Source organism: Hirundo rustica, chromosome 2, assembly GCF_015227805.2.
Source record: "Hirundo rustica isolate bHirRus1 chromosome 2, bHirRus1.pri.v3, whole genome shotgun sequence".
NCBI classification, from domain to species: Eukaryota; Metazoa; Chordata; class Aves; order Passeriformes; family Hirundinidae; genus Hirundo; species Hirundo rustica.
The window spans coordinates 91512296-91531584 of NC_053451.1; the positions used below are offsets into that span (position 1 = coordinate 91512296).

Below are 19289 nucleotides of genomic sequence, written 5' to 3' on the forward strand. Positions count from 1 at the left end.
ATAGCATTTTGTCTTGAATTTGTTGAAATAACGTATGGGTCTATTCCCTTTTATTCACCAGGGAATTAACCTTAACTCCTTCTATGACCAGAAGGAATATATTGGACGAAGTGTTTACTACTGGAAGAAACTTCTGCCTATGCTGGAAACTATCAAAAAGAAGAGGAGTATTTCTGAGCCTACTGATCCTCTCTTCAAACACTTCCATAGTGTAGACATTCAGGTACAGATCGATTGAGCTAAGGCTGAAGAGAAGGGTCTGTGTCAGAAATATACATAGTTAAGGGATTTTTGCCTACGTTGTACTATTCTGTGTTGTTACTACTGTGAATCTCTTCAAGGTGAGACTTGGTAATAGTGTTTTATAAAGGGTAAATAGTTTTATAATACTCTATTTATAACTTTTGTCTTACCTTTAAAATAGTGTGTATGATTTGAAGGCACTGAACACCCTCAGTACCAACTTTCTTGAAAAAGAGTTCTCGCTGTATTACAGAAAAAAGGTTATGTTGTTCCATTGTTAAGCAGAAGTTTTTCTTCACTTTATTTGTAGGTCTTTCAGGTTGCAGCATATGAAGAAGAGGCACAGATAGCATTTGCTATGCTGGATGCAGTTGATGGCAAAACTGATGATGCTTTATCAGCATTTGAAGCTATTGAGAATGTGGTGTCATACTGGAATCTTGCTGTGGTAAGTTTGTGAATTGCTTTACCCAGAAATGCTTCTCTTTATTCACTTTACTTCTGACTGATACTATTCGCTTTGCATCCTGTTCTTTAGATTTTCCAAAGAAAAGCAGAAGAGATTGAAAATGATGTCATGCTGCCAGAAGAACATGAAGAGCATAAAACTTACCTTCTTAAAGCCAAGTATTATCTATTGAAAATTATTGCAGAAAGCTCCTCAGATATGTCAGTTGCTGAAAAAGTAAGTAATTCTTGCTTTAAAAACTTATTCCAAGGCACACACTAGTTTAGGTTGCTGTTAAAAAAGTGGAATCCTTTGCATTCAAGTTAGGGTTTTTTTTTAGACCAGACTTTGTATTAAGGCAACTTAAATCCTGGATAACTTCTGTGACCTACCAGATCATGTGGTATCCTGGATATCCTGTGGATGAAAGTTTTAATGTAAATAAATAGCTTTTGCCATTGTTTTTTAGTTTGTTAGTTTGAAAAAATAAAATAGTTTGTGTGAGTTGTTTTCTTCTGTGAATCCTAACAAGACCTTTGCTGAAAAAGAACAACCCAGTATTTATGTAATGAAAGACTTGTGAATTTCTCAGCTAGAATTCTTAATGTAGTTTGTCTTGTTCTGAGGGAGAATTGCAGTAATGACTCATGTTTGAAAATACTTTCTAGTTGCCAGTGTCTATTGAAACTGTGAGAGAATTGTTAGATACAGTGATCCAGGAACTTGGTGAGAATGGTGAAGAGGGAAGTCTTGCCTTCAGAAATGGTCTGTCACGAACTGTAGATTCAGCAATGAAACATTCCACTCCATCACCAACAAAGTTCTCTCTTTCGCCAACTAAGACCTATAAGGTATGTTAGCCAGTTATTATTTCAGGGAATTTTTGTCTTGTAAGGAACATTCAAGTGAATCAATTAACTTTTCTTTTCCTAGTTTTCTCCAAAAACTCCCCCTCAGTGGGCAGAAGACCATAAATCTATACTTCAGATGATTTGTCAGCAAGTGGAAGCTTTAAAGGTAAAAATTCTGTCACCATATTTAGTAAAGACCTGTTGGTCTTTTAGTTATGCTAAGGATCTAGTGATAAGAGCATGGGTTAACTTACAGTTCCTAGAATTACCTTCTGTAAATAGCTGCCTGAAATGAGTACCAGAGTAAATCCTTTTGCTTAAAGCTCCTCTTTGGGACTTGGACAGGAATGCTGAGGCAACTCATCTAAGGAACTCTTTCTATATGTAGAAAGAATTCTGCTTTTATCAGCTTGGTTCTCATCCACTCAGTTCTGGTTTTTTTACTGTCTTGTTCTGGCTTTAGAACACAATGGGAGTACTTTGTACTCCATGGGCATGTCTTGCATGATCTGGCAGGTACTTTTTGGTTGTGGGCTTTAGGTGTTGGTGGTTTTTTTGTTTGTTTATTTTGTTTTGTGGGGTGTTTTTTTGTTTGTTTTAATTAATGTCACCCTCTGGATGGAACACGCTTTTGAACAGCAAAAGGGTGGGGATCATGCCTTTTATTTTCTTTGACAAATACCTTGCTGCCTCTGCTGACCCTAATCTCTCACAATACCTGTGCAATTGATACTTTTATTCTTGCTTGGCACTCTGTCTCAACAGAATGAAATGCAAGAAATGAAACTTAATTCCAACACAAATGCATCTCATCGGTGGCCTGCTGAAAACTATGGAACTGATGCAATGTCAGACAGTTATCAGAGAGCACAAAATCTTCATGAAGCCCCATTAACAGGCAGGTTGCTGTAGAATTTTATTCTAAATGCTTAACTAAATCAAATAAGACTTTTGAAAATAATGCTAAAATGTTTTAATGAGTCACATTAAAAACTGCTGGGAGAGTATGTAAAAAACAAGAAGAAAAGATAAGACTGTTAACTGTTTTCCTGGTGTTCCTTTTTAGTTGCTACCACTGGGCCATCTGTGTTCTACAGCCAGTCACCTGCCTATAACTCTCAGTATCTTCTGGGAACTGCCGCAACCAATGTAACACCAGCAAAGGTAAGAATAAATCTATTTCCTTAAATTGCTTCAAATGATCTCCTGAAAATGACTGACTGGTTTTGATTCTGTGCATAGCTGGATGTAATTGCAGTTCATTATGCAGAATTTGGTGAATTTAAACTGCTAAGGATAAAATTACAATTTGTCTCCCTACTTAACTTTCGGGATATGGAGTTTGGGAGTGAAAGCTGGAAAAATATATTCTACGTGTGTGTACATTTCTCCTACAGGTATGTATGATAGCCGTTAACTATCCCCCTCCTTAGTTGTGTGGCAAGAAAAAAAAAAGGGTTTTCAAAGCTCTTTTTCATGAAAAAGAAACCTACTTATATTGTGCCCCCTTTTCAATGTTTGTTCTCAAATGCCCATCAAGTTTTAAAGTAAGGTAAAACTAGTTTAGGTTTAAACTTGAAAGTGTGTCTTTCTTTTAAGCGTGCATGTTACATGGGCTTCAGCGCAGTAAGATTTTGTCCTCTTTGTTACCATAATAAGCACAGCACTCGTTTTCTGCTTTTTCTTTAGCCTCCTGTCTATGGCATGAACCGACTTACGCCTCAGCCGCATATATATTCCTATCAACCGCCACCAATGCATACACCACCTCTGCAAAACACTTCTGGTTGTATGTTTTCCCAAGAAATGTATGGCCCACCTCTGCGTTTTGATTCTCCTGGTACTGCACTCATTTCTCCCCGTACAGCTGATGACTATTACAACTACAGTGTTCCACAGGCGAGCACCAATCCGACACTGCCTAAACCGGGGTATTTCACAAACCGTTCGGTCACACCACCCACTTTAAAGCCTGCGGAACCAAAAGCGATGCCTAAATTTGGACCTCCAGGAACAGCAGAAGCATCAAAAACACCTCTGCCAACACCAGCACAGCCAAGTCAGCCGACAACTTTTAAATTCAAACCTAACTTCAAGTCTAATGATGGGGACTTTACTTTTTCTTCTCCCCCTCAAGTTGCACCACAGCCTCTTAATGCACCTTTTAATAGTAGAGAAAGCCTCTTGGATCTTCTAACATCTGATAAACCTTTACAGGATGATAGATACCTTGAACAAAAACCAGTTAATGATCCCACAAACAGTTCAAGAAATATCTTCAGTTTTAGCAATAAACATATTCCAGGCATCTCTCTTCGAGAAAACATGGGACAAAATGCACACAGAACCCTGGGTTTTGAGAAGAATGATACATTTACTATTCAAGAACCAAGCAAGCCTGTATTTATGCCTTCAAATTCAGATTTGGCCAATAGAAGTCATGAAACAGAAGGAGGAAGCACCCATGGTGGAGATGAGGATGATGATGGTCCTCATTTTGATCCTGTGGTGCCGCTTCCTGATAAGATTGAAGTAAAAACAGGTGAGGAAGATGAAGAAGAATTCTTCTGCAACAGAGCCAAGCTCTTTCGTTTTGATGCAGAATCTAAAGAATGGAAAGAAAGGGGTATTGGAAATGTGAAAATACTGAAACATAAAGTATCTGGCAAATTTCGTCTCTTAATGAGACGAGACCAAGTGCTGAAAATCTGTGCAAATCACTACATAAATACTGATATGAAATTAACTCCAAATGCTGCATCAGATAGGTCATTTGTATGGCATGCTTTGGACTATGCAGATGAATTGCCAAAACCAGAACAGCTTGCAATTAGATTTAAAACACCTGAAGAAGCAATGCTTTTCAAAAAAAAGTTTGAGGAGGCACAGAATATTTTAAAATCGTTGGGATCAAATGCTGACATGTCTGTGGCTCAGAGCAGTGGGACTGCAAAAGAAACAGCAAATCAGGACATCAAGGAGCCCAACAGAACTACTTCTGGGACCATGAATTTGGGCTTTCAGTTTCCAAAAGATGGAGCAAGCAGTGAACCTGGCAGCAAAGGCACGCTTACAGCTACATCCACTGCATCTAGCACTACTATTTCATTTGGAAAGGAGGCTCAGCAAGCCGGTTCTTCTGGTGGGTTTGGGCAGCATCTCTTGAAGAAGGATCAATGGGAGTGTAAAGTATGTTTAGTTCCAAATGAAGCAACTGTAAAGAATTGTGAATCATGTCAAAATCCAAATCCAGGTATCTGGGAAGCACATAGCTCTTCAGGTTTGAAAGGGAGTGGTAACACAGTGCAGGACAAGTTTGGATCTGCTTTTGCTAAAAAAGAAGGTCAGTGGGAGTGCTCTGTATGCCTAGGCCAAAATGAAGCAAAAGATGTGATTTGCTGTTCCTGTCAGAATCCAAAACCTCAAAATCAACCAAATACATCCACACCTTCTGTTCAGACATCTGCTGCTCTAGGGGTTGGTTCCATTGCTGATACAAGCAAGCCGCAGAAAAATGGGTTTGAAGGGCTATTTGCTAAAAAGGAAGGTCAGTGGGATTGTAATACTTGTCTCGTGAGGAATGAAGGTTCTTCACTAGCCTGTGTAGCCTGCAGCGCACCAAATCCATCTGCTAAGCCAGCTGGTGATACTTTGCCAGCTCCTGTTTTTGGTTTGAAAAGTAAATTACCTGGACTTGATGGAGGACAGTTGGGAACAGGCTTTAAGTTTGGTCTTGAGCAGGGCAAGGCACCACCATTTACATTTCAGATTTCTTCTGATACTGAAGCCAAGTCTGCAAAGGAAGGATTTAGCTTTTCAATGCAAATGCCTGCGGGTGGATTTAAATTTGGGATACAGGACTCTAGTAAAAATACCACTAAGAAAGATGAGCCATCCAAAGAGCATACATCTGGTTTCTTAAAAAGTGTTGATGAAAAAGACAAGAAGGAATTGCCTTCAGACAGTGGAACTGGATTCCAATTTCAAGAAACATCAGACAAGGAGAAAATTGACTTTGTTTTTGGGCAAAATAGCAGCACTTCTACTTTTGCTGAGCTTGCAAAAAATACTCCTAGGGAAGGCTTTCAATTTGGCAAAAAGGACCCTAACTTCAAAGGCTTTTCGGGTGCAGGTGAAAAGCTGTTCTCTTCACAAAATTCTAAAACAGATCAGAAAGCAAACACATCTGCTGACCTTGGTGAGAAGGATGATGATGTGTATAAGACAGAGGACAGCGATGATATCCATTTTGAACCTATAGTCCAGTTGCCTGAAAAAGTAGAACCATTTACAGGAGAGGAAGATGAGAAAGTGTTATACTCCCAGAGAGTAAAGCTGTTCAGGTTTGATCCAGAAACAAGCCAGTGGAAAGAACGGGGGGTGGGCAATCTGAAGATTCTTAAAAATGAAGTTAATGGCAAAGTAAGGATATTGATGCGGCGTGAGCAGGTACTGAAGGTGTGTGCGAATCACTGGATAACGACAACAATGAACTTGAAACAGCTGTCTGGCTCAGACAAAGCATGGATGTGGATGGCCAATGACTTTTCTGATGGTGATGCAAAGTTGGAACATCTGGCAGCAAAATTCAAGACACCAGAGCAGGCTGAGGAGTTCAAACAGAAGTTTGAAGAATGTCAGAGGCTACTACTAGATATACCACTGCAGACACCCCATAAACTTGTTGATACAGGTAGAACAGCTCAGCTTATACAGAGAGCAGAGGAAATGAAGTGTGGCTTAAAAGATCTCAAAACTTTTCTGACAGATGACAAAACTAAACTGTCAGAAGAGGAAAATGTAAACTCTGTTTGTACCAGCAGTACTTCTGATTTGGTTATAAAGCCACATGCTGAAAGTACAGGCCCTACTCTGGAATGGGATAACTATGACTTGCGTGAAGAAGCATTGGATGATAGTGTAAGTAGTTCTGTATATGCATCACCTCTTGCAAGTAGCCCTGTAAGGAAAAATCTGTTTAGATTTGGAGAGTCTACCACTGGTTTTAGTTTCAGCTTTAAATCTGCTTTGAGCCCATCCAAATCTCCTGCCAAACAGAATCAGAGTAGAACATCAGTAGGCACAGATGAAGATTCCGATGTTACTCAAGAAGAGGAAAGAGATGGACAGTACTTTGAGCCTGTGGTACCTCTGCCTGATCTTGTGGAAGTGACCAGTGGCGAGGAAAATGAGCAAGTTGTCTTCAGTCATAGAGCCAAACTCTACAGATATGACAAAGATGCAAATCAATGGAAAGAGAGAGGGATTGGGGATATCAAGATACTGCAGAACTATGACAACAAACAAGTTCGTATAGTAATGAGAAGGGACCAGGTACTAAAACTCTGTGCCAATCACAGGATAACACCAGATATGAATATGCAACAAATGAAAGGATCTGATAGAGCCTGGGTATGGACTGCATGTGACTTTGCAGATGGGGAAAGAAAAGTAGAGCTTCTGGCTGTGCGATTCAAGCTGCAAGATGTTGCAGACTCATTTAAGCAAATTTTTGATGAAGCAAAGCATGCCCAAGAGAGAGAGACACTGATAACACCTCTTTCTTCTCGTGCTAATACACCAAAGGAATCTCCATGTGGTAAAAATGCTGTAGCTGTCCTAGAAGAAACAACCAGAGAAAGAACTGATGTCAGCCATGGTGATGATACTTCTGATACAACTGTAGAGGCTACAGAGGTGTCAAATACTTCTGAAACACCAACAAAAACAGTGGTTTCTCCTCCAAAGTTTGTATTTGGATCTGAATCCGTCAAGAGCATTTTCAGTAATGAAAAGTCAAAGACATTCACATTTGGAAATACTTCAGCCACTGGTTCTCTCTTTGGCTTCAGTTTTAATCCCCCAAGAAAGAGTGAAGGCCCTATTCCAGCATCTCAGAACACAGCACAGAAAGAACTGGAAGTCTCTGGACCACCAAAAATCTCAAATGCTACTCAGAAGCCTGTAGACACCAAGGTGGACAGCTTGCCTGCTTCAACACAAGATGGACCATCTAACTTCTCATTTAGAATTCTGGAAAAAGGTGAGTGTCAGTTTTACTAGTAATGTATTCAAGCATGCAACTTACTAAGCAGTCAGCTCTGGGCTATCATTATTCTTTATTCTCTTGAGAATAGGTAGTATCTTTCAGTTATCCACATGTTCTCCAGAGTTTCAACTAAAGAAGGGAATTTTAAGTCATAATTGTTTTCAAATAAATATGAAAATGTATGATGCAGAATGGAAATTGATTTACTGAGAACAGGATTTTCAGGTAGAGCTTTAACTCTGAAGTGCTGCATCTGAATCTTGGATTTAAATGCTCAAAGAATTTGTGGATTTGCTTTTGGGGCTTAAATAGGTAGTTGATGTTGTAAACCTGGGCCTTTGCTCTGAGTGGCAAAGTGTGAGAACAGTAGATGTATGCTTCAGCTAAAATTTGCATTATCCCCATAATTAAGTAGATGAGTATTGTGGAACTAGTCTATACCTTTGTTTTAAGTGTTAAACAACAGCTTCTGCAATTTTGGTTGTGTAGCTTAACGTCAGATGTCAGCCTACTTCCGAAGCCTGAAAAGAGATTGTGACGCCATGCTCAGTCATATGGCTTCTGTCATAGTCTAAAAAGCACAGCCAGAAGCTGTGGCTTTGACAGGACCACTGTAATGTTCTGAGGTGTCTTTGTGAGAAAGATGGGATGTCTCAGACTCATGAATGCATCCTGTCTATTAGCTATAGTGTAATAAAGTGACATGGCAGAAGGTAATAGCTGCAGTACATTCGCATGGGTTGGATAAGCTTGTGTAGAATGAACAGATGAAATTTCCTGCCTCGAAATATGACTGGAATACTTGCAGAACATAGATAAATCTGTTCTATCCTTTTAAAATTCCAGGTAAACACTTATATACCAACAATTTATTTTTTTAGGATTTAATTTTAGCCTCTTTAAATCTAATCCCATGGCCTTTTGGACAAGCACATCCTCCTTGCAACCTGATAGTGAAGGTATTTACATACTGCACTGAATGTGTGATTAAAAACACTCTAGCAGGCATGGGCAATAACCCAGCTGTGTAAAAGCAGTTGGCTCAGTAATCCTTATAATTAACATGCATGCTGAAGAGAGTTCTTGAAATTGTGTGCCTGACTGCTGTATTTGTCTTGTTAAAAAATGTCTCTAGCCCTTAGTATGTTTACATGAGCCAGCACAGTAGATGGCCCTGTTTAAGCTTTTGGCTTGTTTGCCTTATTTTTTGAAGATATGTGCCCTGCACTTCTTCCATCACAGTTTTACTAAGTGTGCGCACTGGACCTCTTAAATTCCTTTTTCTGGAGAAATTACATTGTTATTTTTAGAGAATATGTCTTGTGGTGCCTGTGTTTTACTCGGTGTCAATGAAATATGCCTGAAGATCTTGAGACGACTTATCCAGTAAAGAGCTTTAATGTATTTAGCCTCTGTGGAATTGTTTGCTTCAGTCTCCTGATTATCAGTGTTAACTGCTGCGCTTTTAAAAAGAGTGCTCAGATGAGAGCCACCTTCATGTATAATTGGAAATCCACCTTGGCTGGTTAGAAAACTTCTGCCCATTTGTAACTAAACTTTCAGACCCTGTAAACAAAACTGTTACAGCTTATAGTTTGATTATAGGTTACTACCAATGCTGCTTGCAAGTATACTTGCTGTAAGCAAGCTCAACTTACATGGTTTTAAAAGTATTTTAATTTTAAATAACAAACTTCTAGTCTGCATAAGACAGTCTTCCAGTATTAGTCTGACATTGTTTAGAAGTGTTAAAATGTCATTTGATAAGCTGTTCTTACTTGCACACTGAATTCCTGTTCTGTATATGTAACCTGAAGTCACTTGCTGTGTTTCCTTAAGCATCCCTGTGGATGGAGTTTATTAACAATTCAGTTCTGTTTATGTAGTATGATGTCCATGATCTGGAGTGATTAATCATTCAGTGCCAATGCACACATTCAAGAACTTTTCCTATCTCAAATTGATCATGGTGTTATATTGGGGGTATATGGTAGGGGGGTTATATTTAAAGAGACAAACAAAATAAGCCTTTCTGGTACTTAAGACTGTTGTTTACTTCTACTTTTCTGATAATTAGGTTATGATTATATATTTAGTGATTTGTTTATAGTTGATGATTGTCTTCAGGGTAACCTTTTGGTCTTTGAGCTCTGCCTTAATAGTAAAGGATTTTGAGAAGTCCATCCTAAGTTAGGATTTCAAGCCTATCCAATACAAATATAATATAAAGTTTTCTTGTGGGGAACTTCTTTTGGGGAGTGGCTTCTGAGTTGTGCTAGAACAACATTCAAAAGAAGTTTAACCTCATAGTAGTTCTGCAGCTCCACGCATTTACATTTTTTTCAGGTCAGATTATAAACTTCTTATAAGTTCTTGTTCTGGTTTTGGCTGGGGTAAAGTTAATTTTTTCTCGGTAGCTGTTATACTGCTGAGTTTTGGTTTCAGTATGAGAACAGTGCTGATTGCACACTGATGATGAGGTTGCTGCTAAGCAGTGCTTACCCGAAGTCAGGGACTTGCTGTGCCATTGAGGAGGTACATAAATAAAAGCTGGGAGGGAGCTTTGCTGGGACAGGTGACTCAAAGTGGCCAGGGGGATATTCACACCATTAGAACGTCATGCACTGTTTATAAACTGGTGGAGTTACCTGGAAGAGGGGCCAGTAGGAGTGTAGGAGTGGAATCTGGCATTGGTCAGCAGGTCATGAGCAGCTGTATTGTGCATCACTTGTTTTTCCTTGAGTTTTATTTTTTCTTTTAATATTGTTGTTATATGTAATTTCTTTTTAATTATTGAACTGTTCTTATCTCATTTCTACCTACAAATTTTACCAGGTGACTCTCCTCTCCATTCCACCAGGTGACAGGGTGTGAGCCAGCAGCTCTGTGGTGCTTAATTGCCAGCTGGTTTTAATCCACACCAGTGCTTTACAAGTTTGAATTGTGTCAGTTGCAGGCTACTGTACCTGTTATGTGCTTTAGGTTTTGAACTGGTGCTTTACTTTTACATCAGTATTGTGACTAGCTAGAGAGATTTAGGCCTACCTAGTCTTAATGTCAGTTCAAACAAAAGTGAAAATACAGCATTGAAAAGAACTGTTGTGCATAATATTGTCCTGAATTTTGTTTTTTCCACATACCAACAGTGTTTTGTGTGGATTTTTTCACCTAGAGTAGAAAGTTCTGTTGTCCTAAAACCAAGTCTTTTCAGAATACACTGTATGTATGTGTGGCTTTTTGTTTCATGGCTGCCCGTGAAGATAAATTTAAGGTGTTTCTTGTTGAAGTCTTTTATCATTTTGAGATGTTTGGAACACTGGAATATTTGGAATATTATTTCAGTATTTGATAAAACAGTTTCATGGAGAACTTTACCTTACAGACTAATCTGAAGTGACCTTAAATGTATTTCTCTTATTCAGCTGTTTTGCCCAGAGGCTACTGAAAGAGTCTGCATGATAATTCTTTTTAAATATTGTCAAACCTGACAAGCAATGAGTGTGGTAAAACACATGAACAGTGTGTTTGTTGCCGCAGCCTCTAGCTAGATTTCTACTGCTCAGATTAAAGAAAGTACATGCTTTTACCATCTACCTGACTGGCTTGAAAGAAGGGTTTTGTTATGTTCAAAGATACTTTTTAAAAAATTTTCTGGTCCTAAGGAAAGCTGTTTTTTGGTGTAGGACTAAATGATCTACACTTAAACCTCAGGTGAACTTGGTGCGGACTTAGTCTAATTAAGACGCTTGCTTAACTAACCAGAAAGAATGAAACACATGGTGATACGCAGGATATCTGCATATCTTCATAAAACGGTACTAGATGTACTTCTAACCCTTTAATCAGCTAGGGTGAGTTTTTTGGATAAGATTCTGAGATGTATGAAAACATCTATATTCTGCTGTCATGATATGAACTTAGAAATTTGTTGTTCAAGAATTTTATCCTACACCTACTTTCTTCAGGCTCAGAGAACTTGCTGAGATCTAAAAATCTGAGCTAAAAGAATTAGTCTACAAGAGTGTGCTGGTGATGGGTTTGAGTTACTTTGTAGCTCTGGTGTACAAATGCCTGAAATGATCAATTTGTAAACAAAGGTGGGGCAAAGACTGCAGAGGTAATACTTTGAAAAAATATCTAAGTTTGAGTCAGTACTTGGGATTTTGCTTTGTTATTTTATACCGCTCTTAATCCACTGGATGATTAAGTAAAAAGTAATGCGAAAACTGCTTTTAAAAAGCAGACTTATTTTAATGCATTAGTTGTGTCAGAGGATCGAAGGACATGTCTATAAACATGTCTCTTTTGTAGTTTTTTCTTCTTGCAATGGTAAGTTAAATTATATGATCAGAAAAATCTGTGTTTTTGGGAACGGGGTACTAGTTTGATTTCTAGTTGGATATTTAGGTTTCCTATGATTACAGTGTGCCACAGATTTACTAATTTTTTTTTTTTTACACAGCAAGCTTTTGAGACCACCCTTCAGCTTCTAATTTAAATCTGGAGAACAGATACTAGGCTGCTAGCAAATAGGCTGATGTACTAAAGCAGTAATTTGTTCTTAGAAACAGCTATTGTGGCTATTGATGTGCTTATAGGATAACTCTTAAAAATAGTTCAGATTTATTTCTTAGACCTTTATCCCCAAACTCCCCTTCTCAAAACAACACTGAAGTCTAAACAAGCAGAACCCCAAAAAAACCATATCTGATATTTAAATTTACATATCCTCCCTCTTTCCTTCCATTCTCTCATAATAAACTCAAATACTTGTTTCTAAAGCTGTTTTGCAGCCATGTGTTTTTTCTGCACTTTGCCCTGGGCTTTACTTTCAGCTTTAACCTTTGCACTGATATGCACTGTTCTCAATACTGGTGGAAGGAATAATTAAATGTTGAAGGCAAGAAGACAGAAAGCTACATAATAAAACTGATGGTGATATTTCCTTGCTGCAAAAGCTAGTTAAATAGGCTGAAAGCAATATTTTTTTGTTGTTTGATAGTGGAACTAAGAATTACTTTCCCTTTGTAACAATCAAAGTTTCAGCAACAGCTATTATGATAAATTGAGATTAGCTAATAAAAAGCTCAGCTATCCCATAAGTAATATGAAATGAGTTCTGTTCAGTTGCTTGGACAGGTTGTTGTACAGAACTTCACTTTTTTTCAGGCCTGAAGTTTGTTTGTTCACCGTTGTTTGACACCTCTGTCACTCTTCTCAGTTGCTGTCTCTTATATGACAGGAGGACTTAATGAAACAATCCTTTTAATAATAATATTAAGATGCAGCCATGTCTTGTTTTAATGCTTGAATTCCAAAGGCAATAGCATAACATGTAAGTTTTTCTGTTCTGACCTTGCCTCCTGTAAGTTTGATTTTTGTTTCTGGTCTATCAGCAGAAAATATGTAGACCCTTAGAATAAACTTAGTTCTGTACTAATGTGGGGTTAATGTTATTTCCTGTTCTGAAATTACTCCCTTTTAATGGTTTGTTCAATTTCTGTAAAAAAAGCTGAGAAGACCACAGTGTCAGAGGATGATGTTTCGTCTGATGAAGTTGTAATAGTTTATGAGTTAACACCTACCCCTGAACAGAGAGCTCTTGCTGACTTCCTCAAGCTCCCTTCAACATTCTTCTGTTACAAGAATAAGCCTGGATATGTGAGTGACGAGGATGATGGTAAGGAGTGCCAAAATTTGTTTGTACTGCCTTTTTGTGGGGAAAGGATGTAATACACTGCACTGGTGCAGCCCCACCTTGAGTGTCACTGTGTGCAGTTTTGGGTGCCTCTGTGTAAGAAAGACATCAAACTGTTGGAGGGTGACCAAGAGTGATGAGCAGCCTTGAGTGCCAGATTCAGGAGGAGTGGCTGAGGTCACTTGGTTTGTTCAGCTGGGAGGAGACCAGGCCACCTTGTCACACTCCAAAGATTCTCAAGGGCATCTGTAGAGGAGGAGGTGCTGCTCTTCTCTCTCTGCTTCTTAACTATAGGACACAAGGAAATTGAATGAAGCTGTCAGGGAAGTTCAGGTTACGGAAAGGCTTTTCACTGAGAGGGTGGTCAGGTCCTGGAACAGGCTCCCCACGACAGTAGTTAAAGCAACACACCCATCAGAGGTCAGGCAACATCTGGATGATGCACTTAGCCATATGGCTTAGTTTTAGGTAGTCCTGCAAGGAGTAGAGAGCTGCAGTTGGTGATCCTTATGGGTCCCTTCCAGTTTGAGATACTCAACACTGTTAGAACCATTAGACACTGAAATATTTTTGTTTGGGGCAATGGGAAGTAATCCTGTCAATGTCCTTACGGCCAAAGATGTACACTCAAGTCTTCAAAACAGAATAGTACGGTGGAGGCCCAGGAGTGACTAAAGGGTACTTGTTTGGTGTATTACAGGTGTTGACATCATTACCTAGGCAGTTGGTTAGGTAAGAGGTATTTGAACAAGAGACCTACTTTATTAAGTATTTTGAGACAAATACAAAACATTTTTTATGAAAAACAAACAATCTCAGGTTCCTTAAATGCTATGCTAATGAGTTATTTTTCTTCTAAAGCAAATTCGTAATACTATTAGTAAACTTACTTTATGTCAAACCTTAGTGCATGTAATTAAGATTGATTTATTCAGCAGCAGATACTTTAAATGGAAGTTTTGAAACATTGTATTCAACAGAAAATGGGAGAAGCCCCCTCCCACAAGTACCTGAGTTTGCCAGTTTTTGTGTAAAAAATCTTCAGTCTTCTTCCCAAATCTGTTTAGTGGTAGTGTTAATAAAATCACTCAGTAAGAAATATGTTTTCCAAAAACAAAACCTGTGACACGTATCTGTAGCAATCTAGACTGAGAAACAGCATTCTGGAGCACATGTAAGCAAAACTAGAAGTGAAAGCTTGCTTGTTGACTTACGTAACTCTTAAAACATAAGCAAAAATTACATATGCCTGGTAGTCTTGTCAGTTGGAAGGGCTTATCAAACTTCTCTGACCTAGACTGTACCTGAGAACTTACCCTTGTTTACTGTGTTTAAGATGAAGACTATGAAACAGCTGTTAAGAAGCTTAATGGAAGACTCTATCCCAGTGATTCAGAAGAGAAAAAGAAAGGGCAAGGTCTTGTAAAAGGTATGTCTTAAGAAATTTTAATTACTGTGCTTCATGTACTGAAACAAACTCTGAATCTGAAGGACACATGGGCAGAGGTTAATTTTATGTTTCCTGGAATGGTTTTTACAAGCAGAGATGCTGGGTGCAGAAAACCTGCGTCTCAAAGTACGGAGTTAAGCTCAGTATGTCAAACTGTTAGTTAGCAGTAAAGGGGTACCTGAAAGAAATGCACATTCCAGGTGATCTCTAAAGAAGAGCTTCAAAGTCTCTTCCTATATTGAGCTCCTTCTGAATATGAAAAATTTAGCTTGGAGTGATACTACTCAAGAGAAGGTTGTCTACATCTTTGAATACTTGCCACTTCCACATTTACTCAATTTAAGCTTGTGAGTTAATGTTCCATCTAAAAGAAAAGCTGTTTGCTCCCTATACTAAAAATACAGGTGTAGATTACTTGCTTACATGCATCTGACTGTGTCTCAGACTTCAGCATTGCAAAACTTGAAGTCTGGGAAGGTACTTCTAGAAGTTTTGGGGGGGTGGGGTTGTGAGGATTTGTGCTGGAAGGATTGGGCCATCTGAAATATGAGGAGATACTGAAGGAAGTTAGTAGGAGGGGCAGCTGCATGATTAAACTCTTCATCATTGCATGGAAATTCCCTGATAGCAGTAAAAACCCACAGATGTTATATATTCAATTCTAGTCACTCCAGGTTAGGTTAGTTAGTCTTCACTTCCACTATTTAAACAGTAATGCTGTCTGTGAAACTCAGGAAGTCTGTCTTCAAATTGATCTGGCTATTATGAGGTTAAATTATAATCTAGGGGCTAAAAATTATTTCAGTATTTTGCTGCCTTCACACCTATTTTCCATTAATTTTTTACAGCAGGCCTTGCAGGAAGCAGTGAATTCAACAATGAAGGAGAATGTGCTGCTACTTGGGAAAAGAAACCAGCTCCTGAGGAGAAAGATGAAACAAAAGCTCTGCAGGTTCCTTCTACATCTGTTAGTGGCATCAGTACTGACACAGAAGGTGGCAGTCCAGAAGACTTAAAGTCAGAAGCTGAAATTCACGAAGTGGAAGTAAGAGCTAAACCTTTGCTGAACTTCTTGTCATTAAACTTGTGCAGTTACTTCATATAAGTGTGAGACCAGTACAGTTTTTAAGCTAAAACATCCTGTCGGGAAAAATTGAGGGGTTTTTTGTAGCTGTGCCTCAAGTGTCTGCCAACACAGGAAATTTGATTTCAGGGAATAATAGTATTTTTTTGAAAACAGACTACTTCAAAGATACTTTAGTCTCTTTTCAAGTTAACATCCTTCTGTTAACTGTAATGAAAAACTTCAGAAAGCTTACAACAGCTTTTCTTGGTGTTCTTTATATTTCTATAAGGACTGTTCTTAGGTTCCTAGGGAGGAGGCTTGAATCCTAAGGTCTTCTAACTTACTTACCTGTTTCATTACTTTTTTGATTAATTGCAGGAGGATGAAGTTGCAAGCTCAAGTGACTTAGTCTACACCAGTAAGGAAGAAATACCTGCTCCAGCAAAAGATGAGGTGACAGTACATGTGCAGTCAGGTGCCAGCAGTGAAGAATCACATTCCACCACAGAAACGGTGCGAGTATCACAGACCTTACCACGAGCTGAAGACAAACCTGTAGATTTGTCAACTAAAAAGAGTGATTCAGATGGTTCAGAGCCAACACAAGGTAATGTCAGCGGTATGCTCTGTAGTTTTTTGTAGGAAACTATGCTTTTCTGTGGATCAGTTTATCTAGAGTAGCTGCTGTCTTGGGGAGAAGTAGTACCAATACTGAATTAGAAACATAGGTGCCAGTCTGATAAAAATGTGTATATATCAAATTTTGTTGAGTTCAATTTTGCTACAACAAAACAATGCTAGTGTCTGTTGTGTAATTTACAGATGATGTACTTTCATTAGTTTACTATTAAATACCACACGAGCTCTGTGGATCTGCATATAAGTAGTATGCACAAAACTAGTAGTAAACTCACACAGTCTTGGGCCCTCTTTAAAAACCATAATAGATGGTTATTATGACTAGTGTCATTCAAACTTTAAATTTATTGGGAGGAAGAAAATGCTGTAGGCAGTTCTCCAGTTTATTCTTGTGACTACATAACTGCATTTCTTTAAGAAAGTAGAGAAAAATCTTTGACTTTCCGCTTTTTATTTGATAGAAAACAGAATCATCTCATTTGGTTTTGGCAATACTGCAGGCCTGTCATTTGCAGATCTGGCATCCAAAAGTTCTGAAGACTTTGCTTTTGGCTCAAAAGGTGAGTTCAACTAGTCTCTGAGACAGACCTCATCTGGACTTTTGCTTCATACAATACACCTTTTGTGCACAAAACTTCTGCTGATCATTAGAAACAACAATTTTTTTGCAAATTTTTGTCAGGAAGAAGAAAAACTTCACTAAGTTTAAAATGTAACTCTCTTAATTGTAGATAAAAACTTCAAATGGGCAAATACAGGAGCAGCTGTGTTTGGAGATACCACCCGTAAAGCAGATGAAGATGAAGGTGGTAGTGATGATGAGGTAGTACATAGTGATGATATCCACTTTGAGCCGATTGTGTCCTTACCAGAGGTAAGATGACTTCTGGAATATAAAACAACATTAAGATAAGCATTTTTGCAAACACAGCAAGCTTTAAAATATGCTTTCCTTAACTAACTTTGCTTTCTGTGGTGTTCTGCATGTTTTACACTGACTATGTTGAAGGACCTGTTGTTTGGAATCCTAGTACAACATAGCCCTGGGGAGGTGTCTGGTGCCTCAGTTAAAATCTTCCACACCAATTTCTTTATAACTTGACTGAGAGTTGATCAGGATGCAAATTTGTACATGTAGCTTGTAAGAGCTAAACCATCCATATAGCACAGCTGAAAATCAAGAAGGGGAACAGGAAAACTGCTTGTGCTTACACAATTCAGCTATGTTTTTGTATCAGTGACTTGGAGATTCAGTTCTCTGAAAGCCATGCCAATTAAGAGGTTTTTACTCTAAGCTAGGCAAGAGATTTCTAAAATCACTAAGCAAAAAGATGTACAATTACCATTACCTGAGGGCTAAGGGACCTAACTTAGTTTGTTTGAAAATAAATATTTTTCAAGAAGTAGGAGAACCTTCAACTTTGAAAGCAACCTTATATCTTCCTGAGTAAGCCTTCACACAGTTATTCATGTCTTGATTTGGTTTTTAGCCTAGTAACCATTTCAGACTCTTTTGATAATAAAGAAAATACCACCAAAACCCAGCCAACCAAACCACTCCCAAAGCAAAACCAACAGATATCCACCAGAACTACATGTAGCATGCTGAAGGAGGTTTGCAGTGCTGTATTTGGTTGCAAATAGTGGAATTTGTTGGAGTCTTAAATTCTGAAAATGTTTTACCCATTTTGGTATGATGAATGCGGTGTTGGAGATAAGAACACACTGAGTAATTTTCCACTGTAATATGTCAGAATCTTCATAAGTGTATGTAATAACTATTTAATATCTTTATAGGAAATCACAGGTACTCAGTCTGCTGTGCTGGTTGTTTTGGGGTTTTTTTTTAGGTGGAGGTAAAATCTGGAGAAGAAGATGAAGAAATTCTCTTCAAGGAGAGAGCAAAACTTTACAGATGGGACAGGGATGTTACTCAGTGGAAGGAGCGTGGTGTTGGAGAGATCAAAATACTCTTCCATACACAGAAGAAATACTATAGAGTCCTAATGAGAAGAGACCAAGTTCTAAAAGTCTGTGCAAACCATGTTATCACCAAAGAAATGAACTTAGTGCCCTCTGATACATCAAACAATGCTTTCATTTGGACAGCCACAGATTATGCTGGTGAGTTTTTTCAAGTTGTAGTTTGTGTTTTGTTTTTCCCTGGAGATTAATGCAAGATGAAACTAAACAAACCTTCTTGGATTTATTTTCAGATGGTGAAGTAAAAGTAGAGCAATTTGCAGTCAGATTTAAAAGCCAAGAAATGGCCAATTCTTTCAAGAAGATGTTTGAAGAGTGCCAGCTAAGCTTGTCAGAACTGCAGAAGGGTCACTTGTCTCTGGCAGCAGGACTGTCAAAGGACACCAACCCTGTTGTGTATTTTGAAGTTTCTGCTGATGATGAACCTTTAGGACACATAACCATGGAACTGTTTGCAAATATTGTACCTCGAACTGCTGAAAATTTCAGAGCCCTGTGCACCGGAGAGAAAGGATTTGGGTTCAAGAACTCCCACTTTCACAGAATAGTCACAGACTTTGTGTGTCAGGTAAGTTTAAAAGGAAGTCTTCACAGAGAGAATGTGATGCATCGTGATTGAAAATGGCACTTCAAAAAAATGACTTTTCAGAATAGCACATTCTTGTTGGCAGCGTGGATCCACTGTGCAGGATAGTCTCATCTGTCCTTTCCCTACAAGGAGATGAGAAATGGTGGAAGCAGCACATGCTACCCTAAGATGCTTTTCACCTGTGCCTGCCAGTGGCCTCATGCTTCCCTGTTTCCTAGTCACTCTCATGTCAGGGTGGAAGAAAAAAAATGGAGGGAGGTGGAGTTCTCTTAC

The 19289-nt window shown here is 38.6% G+C and overlaps 1 protein-coding gene across 4 annotated transcripts in view; it reads left to right on the top strand.

The window, feature by feature from the left end:
- The window catches only part of RGPD4 (RANBP2 like and GRIP domain containing 4), a 32994-nt gene that overhangs the window by 11200 nt on the left and 2505 nt on the right, over positions 1–19289 (top strand). For 2 of the 4 annotated variants that reach the window (XM_040057217.1, XM_040057219.2), the window contains exons 13-29: positions 62–223; positions 554–691; positions 782–928; positions 1360–1542; positions 1625–1708; positions 2308–2440; positions 2609–2706; positions 3232–7585; positions 8473–8550; positions 13104–13271; positions 14626–14718; positions 15588–15784; positions 16184–16412; positions 16906–17004; positions 17176–17318; positions 18295–18568; positions 18661–18995. In XM_040057217.1, coding sequence (XP_039913151.1) covers positions 62–223; positions 554–691; positions 782–928; positions 1360–1542; positions 1625–1708; positions 2308–2440; positions 2609–2706; positions 3232–7585; positions 8473–8550; positions 13104–13271; positions 14626–14718; positions 15588–15784; positions 16184–16412; positions 16906–17004; positions 17176–17318; positions 18295–18568; positions 18661–18995 — 6915 coding nt within the window. The remainder of the gene's footprint in view (positions 1–61; positions 224–553; positions 692–781; positions 929–1359; positions 1543–1624; positions 1709–2307; positions 2441–2608; positions 2707–3231; positions 7586–8472; positions 8551–13103; positions 13272–14625; positions 14719–15587; positions 15785–16183; positions 16413–16905; positions 17005–17175; positions 17319–18294; positions 18569–18660; positions 18996–19289) is intronic. The other 2 variants (XM_058419557.1, XM_040057218.1) reach the window with 2 other exon arrangements.